General features: G+C 55.3%; 6 protein-coding genes across 6 annotated transcripts; 3 read left to right on the top strand and 3 right to left on the bottom strand.

The window, feature by feature from the left end:
• Nucleotides 1–1,171: 1,171 nt before the first annotated feature.
• N7482_004365 (PH domain protein) lies at nt 1,172–2,936 on the top strand (the record flags this gene model as incomplete). The annotated part of the gene is made up of 4 exons (XM_056686490.1): nt 1,172–1,288; nt 1,398–1,523; nt 1,585–1,677; nt 1,743–2,936. 4 exons carry the CDS (start codon nt 1,172–1,174, stop codon nt 2,934–2,936), a joined length of 1,530 nt encoding a protein of 509 aa, XP_056545232.1.
• A 1,304-nt stretch (nt 2,937–4,240) lies between these two features.
• N7482_004364 (uncharacterized protein) lies at nt 4,241–5,396 on the bottom strand (the record flags this gene model as incomplete). The annotated part of the gene is made up of 2 exons (XM_056686489.1): nt 4,241–4,862; nt 4,963–5,396. Coding segments are annotated over 2 exons (1,056 nt in total), but the record flags the coding sequence as incomplete, so codon positions are not given.
• A 1,813-nt stretch (nt 5,397–7,209) lies between these two features.
• N7482_004363 (lactoylglutathione lyase GLO1) lies at nt 7,210–8,197 on the top strand (the record flags this gene model as incomplete). The annotated part of the gene is made up of 2 exons (XM_056686488.1): nt 7,210–7,954; nt 8,022–8,197. The coding sequence occupies 2 exons, from the start codon at nt 7,210–7,212 to the stop codon at nt 8,195–8,197; spliced, it is 921 nt and encodes a 306-aa protein (XP_056545230.1).
• A 913-nt stretch (nt 8,198–9,110) lies between these two features.
• Nucleotides 9,111–11,621, top strand: N7482_004362 (transcription factor domain-containing protein; the record flags this gene model as incomplete). The annotated part of the gene is made up of 1 exon (XM_056686487.1): nt 9,111–11,621. The coding sequence occupies one exon, from the start codon at nt 9,111–9,113 to the stop codon at nt 11,619–11,621; it is 2,511 nt and encodes an 836-aa protein (XP_056545229.1).
• A 269-nt stretch (nt 11,622–11,890) lies between these two features.
• Nucleotides 11,891–13,432, bottom strand: N7482_004361 (uncharacterized protein; the record flags this gene model as incomplete). Its single annotated transcript, XM_056686486.1, has 3 exons — nt 11,891–12,004; nt 12,027–13,200; nt 13,269–13,432. 3 exons carry the CDS (start codon nt 13,430–13,432, stop codon nt 11,891–11,893), a joined length of 1,452 nt encoding a protein of 483 aa, XP_056545228.1.
• A 442-nt stretch (nt 13,433–13,874) lies between these two features.
• Nucleotides 13,875–16,505, bottom strand: N7482_004360 (uncharacterized protein; the record flags this gene model as incomplete). The annotated part of the gene is made up of 4 exons (XM_056686485.1): nt 13,875–14,885; nt 14,948–15,765; nt 15,824–16,010; nt 16,071–16,505. 4 exons carry the CDS (start codon nt 16,503–16,505, stop codon nt 13,875–13,877), a joined length of 2,451 nt encoding a protein of 816 aa, XP_056545227.1.
• Between the last annotated feature and the right edge of the window lie 198 nt (nt 16,506–16,703).

Below are 16,703 nucleotides of genomic sequence, written 5' to 3'. Positions count from 1 at the left end.
CCCCGCTCTCCATCTTCCTATCCGCCCCTCCAAAATTCCCATGTGTCAGTGCTGGACACGACATCCCTCTCATCATCATTTACCTCTTCTCATTCCTTGGACTAGACACTTCTGCGACCATGCTTGAAGTGTATCTTGTTCCGTTGGGGGCCCTCGCTCTCTTTCACAGATCTTCCTTGGCAGTGGTTATACCCAGCTCTTGTTTTTTTCTTTCCCTCGGCGTTCGCATGTCATAGACAGGATGGGCCATCTTCATAGACAGACATGATCATTTCGCTTTCTTACGGAAATATGAACCAGCTGAACGCGAGAACCAGATTCCCGCAGCATGAAGCACGCATGGTGTTTTGGTTGAGACGCATGTACTTTAATTCCACGTCTACCTAAATTCCCTATTACGGAGCAATATTTTGGGTTTTCACCCACCGATTCTTCTTTTCCTGTACCAGAACGCAGTCGTATCGAGTCAGATCGGGCAGGTTACTGTTGATCGATCGCCTGCTGCGCCCGGTCAATTCCATTGTGAACTGTGCAACCTTCCGATCCGCTTTCGAGTCTCCGGGTGGGCTCCACCAAGGGTGGCGTCCAGCCCCAAGTACTTGGTTCGCGGTACTAGCGCGTAGAGCTAAAACTATGGTCGACAACACGGGGAAACACAGGCACAAAATAAACTGAGCTCTGAAAGGCTGAATGACGCCCTATGATTTACAGTTTTCGATCTGCATCGTCATCGCAGCCTTGACTCAAATGTTGGGCCGGACAAGCCATACTTGCAGGAAGTGACCTCATCGGCGTTTTTCGCCGATCGCAGGGTTAAGAATGCGCGGACATCCCACCTTCCAAGCCCCTCACCACAATCCAAACGACCCCACTCACCCGTCTGCGACGCTCAAGAGGTGCGGTCTACCCCCAACTAGTCCATCCACAGACTAGCGCTTGCACTACGATCCGGGCTTCTGCTCTCAGCCACACAGGTGCCACAACTCATCTCCGAGGCTACCGATCCCGCATCCTGGCTTCTCCGTCCTTCCTAACTCCCCACGGCTCTGGTGAACGGGACTAGACGACGTCCAGTTTTTGAATTGCTGCCAACTGTTGGGCCTCCTCTCCTCCAGCTTATACGACTCTTGTCACCTTTCCCCGGCGTCTCGACGACCACCCGCTAACCGTCATGTCGACTCCCGCGGAGCACAAGCTCCCGCAGCGGTCAGCGACGATGAGCAGCAGCTTAACCCGCCGGACGTCTATGAGCGACGACGAGGCAATCCCTCAGACCGATAGCAGTGAGGTGTGTGTCTGATACCCGGTTTCCTACGCGGGATAACGACCGAGCGAATTGCGGAGGGGTCGATACCCCGCGAAGGGCAACTATGGCTGACACCGCTTGTCTTGACTAGACCACCAATCTCCTGCTGGAGCGTTTGCGAGCATGGAAGCACATGTGTGGGAACCTCGAGGACTATGTCTCCGTGACGGCTAAGGTGGCCAAGTCTCAGTCGAAGGATCATGAGAAGATCTTGAAGGTGAGCTTATCGCGGACCACGCATGTGGGGGGACAATCACTGAACATGGTCTTGGAAATAGACTGTGAGCGAGCCGCTGAAAGAGAGCCACCACTTCAGCGCCAGCGATGGTGGTATAACCGGTCTGTTCGAGAATATGCGGAACAACTCGCAGGTATGCTTGGAATGAATATACCTCAGACCCGGATTCGACAGGTCATTCATAACTTTTGAAACTAGGGAATGGTCAACATGCATCTCGAGTCCGAACAGAACCTGAAGGGCAGCGTGCTTCCCACTCTGGAGCGCCTACACAAGGAAATCAAGAACAAGTCGAAGGAGCTCCAATCCGGGGCCGTCAAGGGCGCCAAGGCCGTCGAGAAGGCCCGACAGCTGACCCAGAAGCACATTGAGCTTCTGGGCCATCATTCCGCCTCACACGGTGCTGCCGCGGGCAACAAGATCGAGCAGCAGCACGACCCTTACATCCTCAAACGTGGCATCAACTACCGCCTCAACAAGCAGGTCACCGAGGAGAACAACCACCGCAATGACATCTTGGCAGTTCAGAACTCGTTCGCGCAGTTCGAAGCCCATGTCCTGCAAACCATTCAGGGCGCTCTTGAGCAGTTCTTCCAGCTCATGGGCGGCCAGCTGGACCGCCAGCGGGCCATGTACGCCGATATCCTGGGCACTGCCCAGCGCATCCCACCAGACTTCGAGTGGATGAACTTCTGCGTGAGCAACGACGCCACCCTAGTGAACCCTGATTCGCCGCCGCGCTCGTTCGCCAGCATTACTTTCCCGAACATGGACCACCGGTCCACCCAGCCTCTGATCGAGGGCTCCCTGGAGCGCCGCTCACGCGCCATGATCAAGGGCTACAGCACGGGCTACTACGTCGTGACGCCCGCACGCTACCTGCACGAGTTCAAGGACACCGACGACTTCCGCAAGGACCCCACCCCGGAGCTGTCGCTGTATCTGCCCGACTGCGTGGTCGGTGCCATCGACGGCGTCAAGTTCAACGTCAAGGGCAAGGACGTGTCTAGCGGCAAGGTCGGCAACGCCTTCCACACAACCACCGAGTTGAGCTTCAAGGCGCACAGCGCCAGAGACGCCGAGAAGTGGTGGACCGTCATCAAGGATTGCACCCGTGCCCCGACCCCGGCCTCGGCCGGTGCCACCAGCCCGACCGCCACGAGCCCCGATGGCAGCACCTCGCAGAACCAGCCCCCAGTCTACGCCGAAAATGAGAAATCGGCCGCCGTAGCCAGTTCATCCACGGCGACGGCCCCGGCCCCGGCCGCCGACAAGGCCATTGATGCTAAGGACCATGCCGCCGCCAGTCCGACAGCAGGCTTGAGCCGCACTGCCAGCACGGCAAGCCACTTTCACACATCGCCTGGTGGCTCCGCGGCAGACAAGTTGTGAGACGAGTCGATTGATTATGTTTGACTGCTCCCCTCTCCATGAGCGCTGCTGGTCTTCGCTATGCTTTGCTGCTTGGGGCATCCACCACATACGCACTGGATTTCCGCAATATATTTAGATTCAGTTTCTTCTCGATTATCCTCGATTCGTTATGTTCTGCACCGTTTTGCTGGACTCATGAGAGAACCCCTCGTCGTCCCTAGCAGTCAGAGCTTCCCACATTTCGATTGGGTTTTGGTCGTACTTCTCTTGATTTATATATGTTTGGCTAATATACTGCAAATATCTTTGTTTTGATGAATCTACCTGCTTTTTTTAGACTTCGGGTTGACATACATGGAACCGGGTCATATCGCAGTCTTCCCTCGCTAGATATTGAAAAGCGGTTGCGAAATGCCAGGACGGTTCTATTTAGTGGCCGCTCGTGAACTGAGGGGGAACTCTGGTGAAACTCCCTGATAATTGCGCTCGGGTATCTAGCTCCCCCAAAGGGAAGCTGCTGGGCCGGAAAGGTCTCGCAACAGCAGCAGTCGTCGATGTATCTCGGCGTAGGTAGGTCAATCAAGGACATCTCGCCAATGGCCTAAGTATTTTATATTGTACCCCCTTTCGCAGCTTCGTTAGACCCGTTAGCTTGGTCGAGGCTAGCGTGTTGTAGAGCCCTTAAATCCTCGGTAGCATAACTCTTGCCAGGTGACCTCTTTTATAGTCACTGACTAGGCACTGGCTGAACTTTTACTGTTCCTCAGCAGAAACCGAATTCTTCACCCTGGCTTGATCATCACGGCGTGGTCTTCCGGATGGTTTGATAGATTAATCAAATGTCGCAATAATTTTTCAATTTGAAATAGAAGTAGACTTGGAAAGTGTTTTTGGGAATATCTGGGCGTTTGTATCACTGAACGAGAGATCTAGGCGTGATCTTAGCAAACATCACGCTTTGCACATGACATCTTGCAGCTCCCCGGTTTGATTTCCTCAAGCTCGGTAGAGTGTCACTTCCTCGGATGATATCCGAGGGGCCATTGGAACAAGCCTGGGAGGACAATTCAAGAGGGGAGGGAGACAACTCTTTTCTACATTTCTTTCTACATTCCTGAACTAACACACATCAATTGCGTGAATGCGATTGGATGCAGAATCAGCCAGTCAAGTTGTTTTTCGGATTGTCATGAGTTCATGCATTTAATACACTTAGAGTAGACAGTGGCTCTTGACAGAGCTAAGTCCAACATACCACCCAACACGGAAAATCAGCGCTGCCAAATCAACATGGGTCGCTAGTAACAACACGTCCTCGAAATTCAAAAATCCTCCGGGCTCTCCAAATCATTCAATTTTTCTCCCAAAAACCGGCCCAGAGCCGCACATTTCGATTCCAGGGCCAGTAGCACAGAAGGGGAAGCAGAGAGGTTCAGACTAGCTAGTCGGGAGAGGTCGGCACTCCGGTCGATCTCGTGTTGGGCCTCGAGGCTGCCGTTGCGCACGGGTGGATTCGGAGATGGGGGTGCGCCGGGTGCTGTGCGCAGGTCGTCGCCTTGTGACTCATCCAACATGACTCCATTACTTGCTGTTGCGTCACACGGGCCGTCAAGCGCGAGGTGGTCGGGGACTGCGCCATTTGCCGTGGCGTCGAGACCGGAAGGGCCCACAGCGGCCAGGAGGACTTTGTCCGCGATCCGGGTCACCACGGCCACTGAGTCATCCAGCTCGAACACGATCGATCCCACGTCACCCAGCGACATCGATTGGGCTGTCACGTAGGACGACGGGTGGCTCGCTGGATTGACTCCGGTGAGGTTTCCGCTTGAAGCAGTCTTGGCGTAGCAGGTGTATGCGGCACCGTAGGTCGAGCTGAGGTTACGCAGCTGGCGAGAGGAGAGGGAGGAAGCGTAGGCAAATACAGCGCCGTTGGTAGCGAACACGCTGTGAGAAGAGAATGATGAGCCCATATTCCACCAGTGCAAAAAATCCAGAGGGGGGGAGGGCAAGGGGCGGGGGAGGGAGGGGGAGGGGGAAACTCTACATCATCGTTGTGATCTCCGGCGGGGAGAGATTATCTTCCAGCAGGTCACCCAGCGCCTCCGAGTCCAGCATCTTGATATCAGGTAAACCGGGAATCATCGTGTCGTCGGCGATGTCTTGGCCAGCCGGGGTCTCTGCGTGCTGGATCTCCGGGGCCTTCTTGAGCGATTGGCAGTGCGCCTCCACGACCCAGTCCTTAGGCGGAGTCCACGAGCAGTCTTCGGGGAAGAAGAAGCAGTTATCGCGATAGTCCTCGTCGTCGTGATCGTATTCGATGGGTTCGTCGGAGTAGTCGAGCAGGTTCTGGGCGCACTGCGCGCGACAGCGGGCCCAGTACGGGAGGAACGGGGCGTCGGAGTGGGGCGCGGGTTCGGGTTTCGCGGCGAAGTAGTCGAGGGACACTGGGAACGGTTCGAATTCAGCCATCTTTAGACCCCTGGCCGGCAAGACAGGTGTGCACGGGGAAGCCAGTCGCGTCTTTTTCTTTCCCACCGAGATCGAGCAGCAGACACGAGGGCAATATTTTCATAGCTGACACGGGGACACAGGTGGGAAGAAGGGCGTCTCGGAATCTGGGGACTTCAACGTCAAGGTGACAGTTTGTCCGGCCGAGATGGCAAGTCACGATCGTTCCAGGTACGCCCGGGGGCGACAAGAGCAGGTTTGGAGGGAGGAAGTAGTATTTAAAGGTGCATGGGTCGGGTGGTGACAGCGGCCCAAGTGGTACTGCAGTCATGCGATCGCACGAGGCTCCGCGGATGAGGCGCCACGAACATCGTGCAGAACACGAGCAGGGGGCAGTATGGGGAGGGCAACGTGTGCAAAAGAGAGCTTCTGATTGGGGGGCAGGCAGGAAGGAGGAAGCCTGGATTAGGAAGCAGCACGCGTGAGGATCTGGCAGTGCTAAGCGCGGGTGTGCAGGAATTGGGAAAAAGAAAGGAAAGGCCGGTGCGCTAGACCGTCCCACAAGGCAGCGACGGTCCGACGCCGTTGGGCCACTCGGGGCACTCGAGCACTGCTAGGCCCAGGACCAGCTCTCACGGGGGCTAGGCCCATGGCAGGGGACGATCAGCCGGAGGTGGGTTGCCAGGGTCTAATAGAGGGTGTGTGGGAGAGGGCAAATGGAAGGGCACAAGGAAATCAGACGAACCTGGCCTGTGCGAAGAGGACGGGGACACGGTGGAAGTGGAGATGGAGGTGGAGGTGGAGGTGGAGGTGGAGGTGAAGGTGGAGAGAGATGGGAGAGTTTGAGCAAGGAGGGATGAATGGTAAATGGCGAATGGTGAATGGTTGCAGGGCATTAAAGCGATCCGCGAGATTCGCGCCGGAGCCGCGCCGTGTGGAACTGTCAGCAAATGCTGGACTCGGCAGTAGACGGGGATCGTCGCATCTGGGGGTCAGATGGTGATCCAATCATAATATGCTCTCCCATGATTTACGGATTTCGGAGCATCTTCTCGTATCTGATCTCCTCGAAGAATGGTATGGTACAGCAGTACATACTGTAGTGCTCTCCGTCGAGTCCACTGTACTGTTGTACTGTCGTACTGTGTCGTACCTGGACTAGTTCGATGTCATGCGCCCCGTCATACTCGAAAGATAGTTATTCCTCTTGGACCGAGCTAAACAGGACTGGAGACTGTGATGGAACAATCATCATTATGGTAGGCACCAAACGATTTACTGCATATAAAGACCGAAGGGCCTCGGGGATGCTATAGGTCATGAAATCAGGTCCGTGGGATGGTGAGGGATTGTTTTGGAACTTTGGAAACGGGTTGATTCACAATTTGGGTTTAAAGACTTTCTGGAGGGAGTTGGAGGGGTTGAGAAGATCTGCTCGAAATACATGAGTCCGTCACATCCCTGTTAGCTAGGGTTTTCAGGTCCCCAAATCCCGAGGTTGGTCCGAACCTGACGTAGTCCATCGACTCCGTACTCGCGCCCCCACCGCCTGGGCAGTTCCCCTCACGCTGACAAAAGCCCCCTCTTAAAGCTCTCAACGATGTTGGCCCGCCTTCCACGTCTCTTTTCAAAGACCCTCACTCCATCCGCTCGTCTTCCTGGTAAATGCAGCCCGATCCTGACCCGACACAATCGCTAACCATGAGTTCCCAGCCGCACGATCCTTCGCCGCCATGGCTACCGATCCCTCTACCTATAAACTCAACCGTTCGTCATTCCCCTCCTCCTCCTGTTATTCCCCGCCCACCACCATTGAACTGACAGTGATGATCCTTCAGACACGATGCTGCGGGTCAAGGACCCCAAGCGATCATTGGAGTACTACAAGTTTCTCGGCCTGACCGAAATCTACAAACTTGACTTCCCCGAATGGAAGTTCTGCAACTACTTCCTCGCCTACGCCGGCCCCGCCTCGCTCCAGGGAGGGGACCGCCACTTCACCGATCGCAATGCTGTGCTGGAACTTTGCCACAACTACGGCACCGAAGATGATCCTAACTACAGTGTGGCCAATGGCAACACCGACCCCTACCGCGGTTTTGGCCACATCGCCATCTCCGTGGACAACATCGAGGCCGCTTGCAAGCGCATCGAGGACGCCGGGTACTCCTTCCAGAAGAAGCTGACCGAAGGTCGGATGCGACACATTGCCTTTGCCAAGGATCCCGATGGGTACTGGGTTGAGATCATCCGCCGCGCCGACGAGGATCTGTCCACCACCACCGACCCGGGCTCCTATCGTCTCAACCACACCATGCTGCGTGTCAAGGATGCCGAGACCAGCCTCAAGTTCTACCAGGAGTCGATGGGCATGACGCTCGTCCGAACCGTCGAGAACCCCGACGCCAAGTTCAACCTGTACTTCCTCGGATACCCCAACTCGAACCCCAAGATCCAAGAGGGTGCGAAGAACGGCGTCGCCGAGTGGGAGGGCCTCCTGGAGCTGACTTGGAACTACGGTACGGAGAAGCAGGAGGGCCCCGTCTACCACAACGGTAACACGGAGCCGCAAGGATTCGGCCATATCTGTGAGTTCCATCGTGGCACGTCGGTGCTGTTTGACCCGTCCCTAATATTGGCCCTTTTTTCCCATAGGTATCACGGTCGATGATCTTCAGGCGTCGTGCGACCGCTTCGACTCTCTGAACGTCCCATTTAAGAAGCGTCTGACCGATGGTCGCATGAACAACATTGCTTTCGTCTTGGATCCCGATGGGTACTGGATCGAGGTGATCCAGAATGAGCGGATCAAGCGCACCTCCAACTGGTAGACGGCGCGTAAAATGAAAACCAAAAATAATGTACATACAGACATGGATGTAGTGGTCTAGTCGTGGAGGATCGAAATCCAAGCCGTTTCTCGTGAAGCGCAAGGCCCAATCTCCACCCCGACAGGGATGGGGCACCAGCTTATTCTTGTTCCCCTCATAGGCGGGCCCATGTGGACCCTTTCCCTCTCCCCACCCCAGACGAACATTTTCGCCAGCCCAAACTCGCACCTGTCGTCCTCGGATCGATTCGATATTAGATCCCTGCATATAAAGACCATGGCTGCATCAGTCCATGCTGAGGTGGGATGACTAGACCTGCTGCTCCGACTTTGCAGGGCCGCGCAATCTGACTGCCGCAATTCGAGCAACACCCCCACGCCCGACTCATAACGTCGCATCACTGCACCGGGTTCTGACGTAAAGCTTCTGGGGGTTTTCAGAAACGGCTGGACATCATGTCACCAGAGCCAGAGAAGGCGAAGAAGGCGCCTCGGAAGCACGTCACGACGGCCTGCGTGCCGTGTCGCGAAAGCAAGATCAGAGTATGTACTTCCTCTCTCCCTGCGGGGGTCGGCAGTGAAACACATTCTCATCGGCTTCCTCCAGTGTGATGGGTCGACGCCCCACTGCCAAAACTGCCAGCGGAAACGAAGAGACTGCAAGTATCAGCATGGAGATGATAAGCGCAAGTGAGTATACTCTGGAAAAATTGCATTTACAATACATAATCCGACGCGAAACTGCTCTCGGCCCGCTACTGGCGAGACTCGGCATCCCGCCAATGGAAAGATGGAACGCCTGGTCGGCTAACCCCAACAATAGGGTGTCACTTCGAGCTGCCACGGAGCTATTCTCTGCGAGAATTGACCAGCTAGTTCAATTCATTCAAGATCAGGGGCTGCAGCCCCCGCCGATGAAACCGGATGACGAGGCGGGCATGAACAGGGTTCTGGATACCCTACAAATCCCGCGTGGTATCACCAGAAACACAACTTCTTCTGGGGATGACCAGAAGCTGGCCTCCCATACGAAGGCACCCGTCGTTCTGGACCCATCTGCGGCCCAGAGCTCGTCAATCACATCTCCAGATGGCCAGTCCCAGCCCACCGTTGAAACCGCCACAAGTGATGCCGTGCCTGCGCAAGGCATCATGCCCAGTCAGCAACTGTCATCCGTGGAGCCTTGGAGCCCGTTTGGGGTGGTGCGAGGGGCGCCAGATAATCAAAGTTTTGTTCACTGGGGCTTCACGCTGCCGACGGCTGAGAGCCTGGACTCGATCTATGCCAATATCAACGGAGGGCCGGGGTTGCCAGTCAGCACGGGGCTGAGCCCAGACAATTTCCAGCTTGGCATGGACTTGGCCCAACAGCCCGGTGTGCTGCTGAGCCAGGTGCCGCACGATCGAGACCATGAATCGGACAGCGGTGAAGAAAACGAGGCAGAAAGTGCCGTGATTGAGCAACTGTCTCATCGCATCGGCACGCTGAAAATTGCCGGAGATGGTCATTTACGATTTTACGGAGCTACATCTAACCTAAATTTGGTCGATGTGTCGGCGACCCAGCAGCGGCAGCGACCCGATGCGCGCACCGTGCGTCACGATGGCCAGGATATCCTCAACCACCTCCGCGTGGGTCAGCCGGTTGATCAGGCTCTGGAAGATCACCTCGTTGAGCTCTACTTTACATGGCAGAATCCGAGCATCTATGTTGTCGACAAGGAGATGTACATGACCGCTCGATCAAAATGGCGGAACGAATACGACGACACCCCTTTCTATTCGGAGGTCCTCACAAACGCCATGTGCGCGATTGGCAGTGCCTTTGAAGCACGGTATCATCCGACATTCATCACGTTTCCAAAGTCTCTAGCCGAATTCTTCGCCGACAGAGCCAAGGCTTTGTTAGAGATTGAACTCGATACGCCTTGTGTCGCGACTGTCCAGGCCCTGGTTCTTATGAGCTGCCATGAAGGAGCATCTAATCGTGATGCCCGAGGCTGGTTATATAGTGGCATGTCGATGCGACTTGCCTTCGATCTGGGATTGCACCTAGACATGACGTCTTATGTTAACCAAGGCGACATGAGTCCCCACGAAGCAGATGTTCGGCGGGCAGCGTTTTGGGGAAGCTATGTTGCCGATCATTTCTGGGGATTTTATCTGGGACGTCCGTTCCGGATGAATGCTGGAGATGTCAGTGTGCCCAAACCTGCATCCACCCTTAGTGCGGAAAAAGAAGGGGTCTGGCACCCGTACGGGCTTCAATCCACCTCCAAGGTCCTGGAGGAAGGAGTGAAGATCCCCACCGAGCTAATCAGCCGGCAGTTTGTTATTTTATGGGAGATGGTCTCTCCCGTTGGACATATCTTGTACGGCTGCTCGGACATCTCTCGACATGACCTGCAAAGACTATGCTTCCAGGTAACCGAGGATCTATTCGCCTGGAAAGCTAATTTACCTTCAACGCTCGAGATCGACCTAAACGACGACTCCACACCAAAGCTCCCGCACCTCCTCATCCTTCACATGCAATATCACCAAATAATCATCTTCTTCCACCGCCCCTGGGTCTCCAAGAGCTACATCCAGCCGCGCAGCCCACGGCAAGGACCAGGCTACCACCATGCGCGCCGCATGTGCGTGGATTCCGCTACTGCTGTGGCCCGTCTTCTGCACATATATGAGAAGCATTATACCTTCCGGCGTATGAACAATCAGGTTGTGGCAATTATCTTCAGCGCCGCCCTGATGCTGCTCTTCGTCACGGTCACCAGCTCCCCACTCATGCCGTCCAAACCCGGCGAAACGAGCACGGCACACCCGCGTAATGCAGAGATGGTCGCGTATCTAAATCTCTGCTTCCGCGCACTCGATGAGCTAGGCCAGTCGTTTGAGAATGCGAAGCGCACGCGCGATTACCTCGTTACTCTCCAGCGGCGCTGGCAGGCACATATGCGGCGCACGGGGCCGGCTGCAAAGCGGCAGAATAGTAGCGCGAATCTGCTGTCGATGTCGTCGCAGCACCTATCATCCGTACAAACACCACGCAACGGACATGGATCCGATGCATCACGCAAGAAATCTCGTCTCGTGGATGAGAGTGCACACGTACGCACACGACACAACCCCTCCAGCTCCATTGCAGCCAACCAACCCTACCTTTCTTCCCAGCAACCCTCCTCTCATCAGCAACAGTCATTTCCACAACACCCCTCCCCTGCACCACCAGCGCAATCGGGCGAGCTCGAGTGGATTCGCAGCACAGACCTGAACCTCCTCCCTGCAAGCCATGTAAATGGGAACCTGAGCCATCCCATGGGCGCGATCCCGCCACCCCAGTTCCCCGGTGACCCGGGCATGCTTGCAGATCTGGGCGATATCGAGGGTTGGTGGAGTCCGCCCAATCAGAATTCGGGGATGTGAGGCTGCGGGCCACTATACTACGGGAGAGCGCTGGCGTTAGATGGATTAGCCTATCAAACCCTATTTTGGATAGCACTTTCTGGTCTTCCATTTTCTTTTATTTGTGGATACTTCAAGTATATTGTGGGACATGTCTTTTGGAAGGTTACGACCTCTGGCTATCACCTTATTCGGGTCAAGTAGCACCTTTATCTTCTGGCACAGTGCACAGATCGAACGCAACATGTATATCTATTGAATGAGACTATAGTACATTATCCTATCTTCGGTCAGTCGTCCCGGATTGACCCAGCAAAAATACCCCCAATCCAACCTCCCACCTCCTTCCCCGAAGGCTCATTCCCCGTCACTCGCTCAAAAGTGACTCTCCGCTCGCCAAAGCCCTTCTCCCTCCCAAAGACACACGCCCGCCGCAAAACAGACACCATCTCCTCCCCCCTGGTCCGCAAGAACAGTCTCTCCCTCGGCAAAAATCCTCACCCACGGCAACGTAACTTGCAACCTCTGCACCCCAGTTCCACCCCCCGACCAACTACCCCCACCAGACCCATAATCCAGCCCAAACGGTGGCCACCGCGACAGCGCCTTCCGGCGCCGAACAACAGTCACCTCGCCCAGGTCAGCGTCCTCCGCGTCAGCGGCAGGGTAGATATCCCGGTTCCAGAGGGACCCATCCGGCGCATCGTGCTGCTCCGCAGCCGTGACTTTCGGGGTACGCTTCAGCACAGGCACCGGGTACTCCGGGCCTGTCAGGTACTGCGGGAAAGCTCGGGGTACGTCGCAGCCCGCAGAGCGGAGGAACAGGATCGGCGAGGCGAAGGCGTCGAAGTAGCGCTCAGGGGATGCGAAGAGTGCTTCGCGGGCACGGAGGAGGGAGACAAGGTCTGGGGGTGCTGTGGCGCGGGAAGCCCCTTTCTTGGAGGAGCGTTTGGGCTTTATAAGCCGTGCTGGGCTTTGGCTGGTTATCGTTGCGCCGGCGCTTTCGGTAAGGCCGATTGGCTCGGGGGTGCAGTACTCGTCGAGTCCTGGCCAGTCACAGATTGGGTCGATGGCAGCGACGGCTTTCACAGATTGTGCTTCTGTTAGGGCGAGCATGATAGCTAGGGAACCGCCGATGTGAGTGCCGACGACTCCTAGTTGGGCGGGTTGGAGGTGAGTCTGGATCCAGTCGAATGCCGCGAGGGTATCGTGGATTGGGGTTGGGTATGTGAAGTACGATGATTGAGCCCCTTTTGTGGGTGGTTCTGGAGCAGATAATGGAAGTTTTTCGGGGGTATTTGGGGCGGCTTCTTCATCCCAACTGACCGCGTCCGCTACCTCGCCTAGGCGATAGTTGACCGTCACAACTGTCGCGGAAGTCATGGTGGCCAAGGCATGCTGGGGTGACAGTCCAGTAAAATCTGCAGTGTCGATTTTCCTCTCACGTGCAGCAACTTGAACATCAGAGCCTCCACCTCGCTGTACAGCCCCCGCGCGTCCTTGAAACATGGTACCTGCAGGTAGGTAGAGAATAACATTTGGCCCTGGAGCGCGCGATTGGCTCTGGACGGGCAAACTTGATGGCGCAGGCCGTGTCACACTGTAACATACTTAGTCTCGGATATCACACAATAAGGCATATCAATGAGATCGTAGGATTATTCCCACCTTAATGATACAGCTCCATTGCCTCCAACGGGAAGACAGAAAGAGTCGTCGACCCATTTGGATGATTTCGAGATGAACCGTACATGATAATAGGCAGCATATAAGAAGCCCAAATTTCTGGACCTAGGAAGGACCAGACGGCGCGACTGGTGCATCAAGCGCATAGCGCCGATGGAGGTGATGGCATGGTTGTTTGTCAAGTTGTGATGTTGCGGGTGGGCGAGATGCAAGGCCGAGGCTTGGCGGCACCCCCCACCCCCGAGTTAAATAGCTGCGGCCGAAGGATGTAGGAGATATGTTATGCTGCTGGTTTAAACGTTGAATGTCAGTTACCACTATAAAATGCTCAAACCTAGGTTTTTTCGAATCTTTCTTTTTCTAACAGCAAATCAAAAATGTTGTTGTAGATGCAGTCAACTGCGAATGCTATCATATAGGTTTTCAAACAGAAAAATTGTGAACAGAAGTCAATCCCACTTAAGAATAAGAAACGCCTGTAAATAATCTGTAGAGCTAAATATAGTTACATACAGCCAGCGCTGGTGTTCAATCTCTAGATTTCTTGGCTTCCGACCCGTGTATCAGTAGAAGTACCCGCCGCTCAGATCACGGCGAGATGTGGGTACTCCAAAAGGACTTCTCAAGGGTGGCCGACGCCGCAGGATCATCCCGGTCCAGGGGAGCCTCGGTGTCATCCTCTGGCCTTGGGTGCATTACTTGGAGGCTCAGCTTCGAATCCCTGGAGTAGACACGCATTCCAACCACACAGACCGCGTTCCAGGGATCCTCGGCAGGGCTGTCCATATCAGAGAACGGAGGCCGGTTCTTCGGCTCCTCGAGCGGCATGTCCAAGTCACTGTCGAATTCGAAACCATCAAGCAGTTCCAAATCACTCATGTCCAGGCTGTCGTTGGCAAGGCGTGTGTTCAGGCTTGGGCGAGGAGACTCGGTTCCCCGGTGCCCCGAACGACTTGCAGGTCGTGCATGAAGTCCGTTGAACTGGATCGTCGGGACCGAGCCGTTGTTAGTGGACTTACGGTCACTGGTGTCACTGGAGATGCTCCCAACTTCCGTCGGGGATTGAGTTGCCTTGTTCTCTGCCAGGATCTGCCCAGGAATGGGACCTCGCTCGGGAGATGCGCCGTTGGTCATCCTGCGTGGGTGACGTGCAGCCTGGCGCTGCTGCCGAGCGCCCATCTTGCGCTCTCGAATCCATTCTTTCTGCAGCTTGCGCTTGGTCTCATCACGGAGCTTCTTCCATTCAATCCCTTTGCGTCTCTCCGCGTCATACCGCTCTTGATCCGTTTCGGCAACTAGGCCCTTGGCATGGGCTAGATCATAGGATAATCCGACTTGCACAAGCTTCTCGCGGTGGGTCGAGGCCAGACGCCGCACAGTCTCCTCGGTTGACTCCATGTCCTCGTGTCGGTAAGCGGTGATCTTCATCAAGACCTGGTAGCGGCCTGGTTCAAGATTGATCTCGGCGTTCACGGACCGGGCCATGAAATGGCTGCTATGGCTGCGCACCATGTAGTCTTCCTCGCCATCTTTCTGCACCCGGAACTTGAGCACGAAGCTATATTCGCCTGCGAGTCCTTTAAAGTAGCGGTTGTCAAGCTGTGTCGGTTAGTATCATGGGTATAATAGACATAGGGCAACGCGGCGTCAGGAGTATATACCTGGGAAAGGACGATGACGGTTGGCCCGGCTTGGGTCACGTTCATGACAAACTTGGTGCTGTGATAATCGGCCGACCAGGGAACGTTCAGGGTGGTCCACTGCTGCGTGATGGTCCACTCGTTTCCGAAGAGACGAGTCCGGTCGAAGTGCTGGTACTTCTTGAGGAGGTCTTCGTATGAAATCCAGAAGAATCCATCATCCCCAAACTTGTGTCCGAGCAAGTCCATCCACTCCGCCGTCCACTCTTTCGACCCGTCACCCCACGCACCGTGCCATTCTTTCTTTCCCCACGGGTTTCTCAGCCGAAGCAGACGCTTCCCCTTCACCTCTCTCGCCTCCATGATCGAGTACGAATGATTCTCCGAAATCCCCTTACGGTCGCGCGGCGGAGATCGAACATCCAACCAGTTCGAGAAGAGACCTGTGCCACAGCCAAACAGGAACTCCTCATTGACCTTCATCAGCTCCTCCGTCCAAAAGCGGTTCTTGTCAAGAATATTGCTGGACAGAACCTCAGAGGTGACGCCTCCAGTCAAATCCTCAATGGCTTCACCGACAAACCCGCCTTCAATCGCGGTATAGTCGCCATGGGCCTTGGCGAATGCCTTTTCGAGCAGGGGCAGCCACGTCTCATTCGGATCCACGCACTGGGCAAAGTACAGTGCCCGTGAGCCTGTTTGCCATACGCGGCGGTACTCTTCTTCGGTGTCGGTGCGGTTGATGAGATCCCAAGTCATTCGCTCCTCGTTGGACTCGTCATAGTCGGCCGCACGCAGATACAGCTTATCATCCACGATACATTGCTGCCACTCGCCGTCTAGCACGCCCTGTCAGTCAGACTGAGACGCAGTCTCTCTATGGAGTTTTCCACATACCGCGATAAAAGACAAACCCATAGATGCCAACCGTCTCATCCCGGGCGACACAGATCTTCTCGATCAGCCCGGCCTTGTTGCCCATTGTACACAGCGCTGCCATCAGCCAGCAGTCGCCATCGTACCCCTGGCGCACGTCCGACGCTGTGGGCCCATTGACATAGAAATGGGGGTTCTCAAAAATCTCCTAACAACCCAATCAGCGATTCCATTACTCTCCCACCCAATGGTAATCATCTCAACATACCGTCACTCTTTTCACGCCCCGAGGCTTCATGATATCATTGACTTTGTCCAGCTCATCGAGGTAGTGTCTCCGATTAGACTTGAGATCCAGCTCAATATCAAAGTGCGGGTCAGTATACTTTTGATTGACCCGCTGGCACTCCTTAACGATGCGCTCGACCGAGATTTGGCACTCTCGCCGCGCCTGCTCGTACGACTTGACAGCCGCGTGGCCCTGAATCACTCCGTTGGGAACGCGCTTGGCCCGCGTGCGTGCATATGGGTTATCTGGTAACACCGTATACACTTTCCCGGGGTACTTGGTGTTGAACTGTTCCCAGAACTGTTTGACCGATTCCTGCGGGGCCTGGCACCGGGCGCGGGGCGCCCGACTGTTCGAGCGCGACGACGCCGGAGGGGCCGAGCTGCCGAAGCCCATCTCGTCGTCGAATTCCATTGTGAGTACCCCACTTTGGTTTCTAAATAGAGATGCCTATACAGCTAGACGGAGGGAAGGAAGAAAATTGACCGAGACTCTGGGCGGGGCGGCGAGTTTCTTTCGCTATACCTGCACTGACCAACATGCGCCGACGATGATCACATCGAACGGGTCAAAATGAGCGGCGCTCGCTCTAAATAAGTATGACTCCAAAAG

Source organism: Penicillium canariense (assembly GCF_028826845.1).
Source record: "Penicillium canariense strain IBT 26290 chromosome Unknown utg000002l_segment0_segment0, whole genome shotgun sequence".
Taxonomy (NCBI): Eukaryota; Fungi; Ascomycota; class Eurotiomycetes; order Eurotiales; family Aspergillaceae; genus Penicillium; species Penicillium canariense.
Note: the sequence above shows the minus strand (reverse complement) of the source record. Positions and strands in the feature narration are given on the sequence as shown.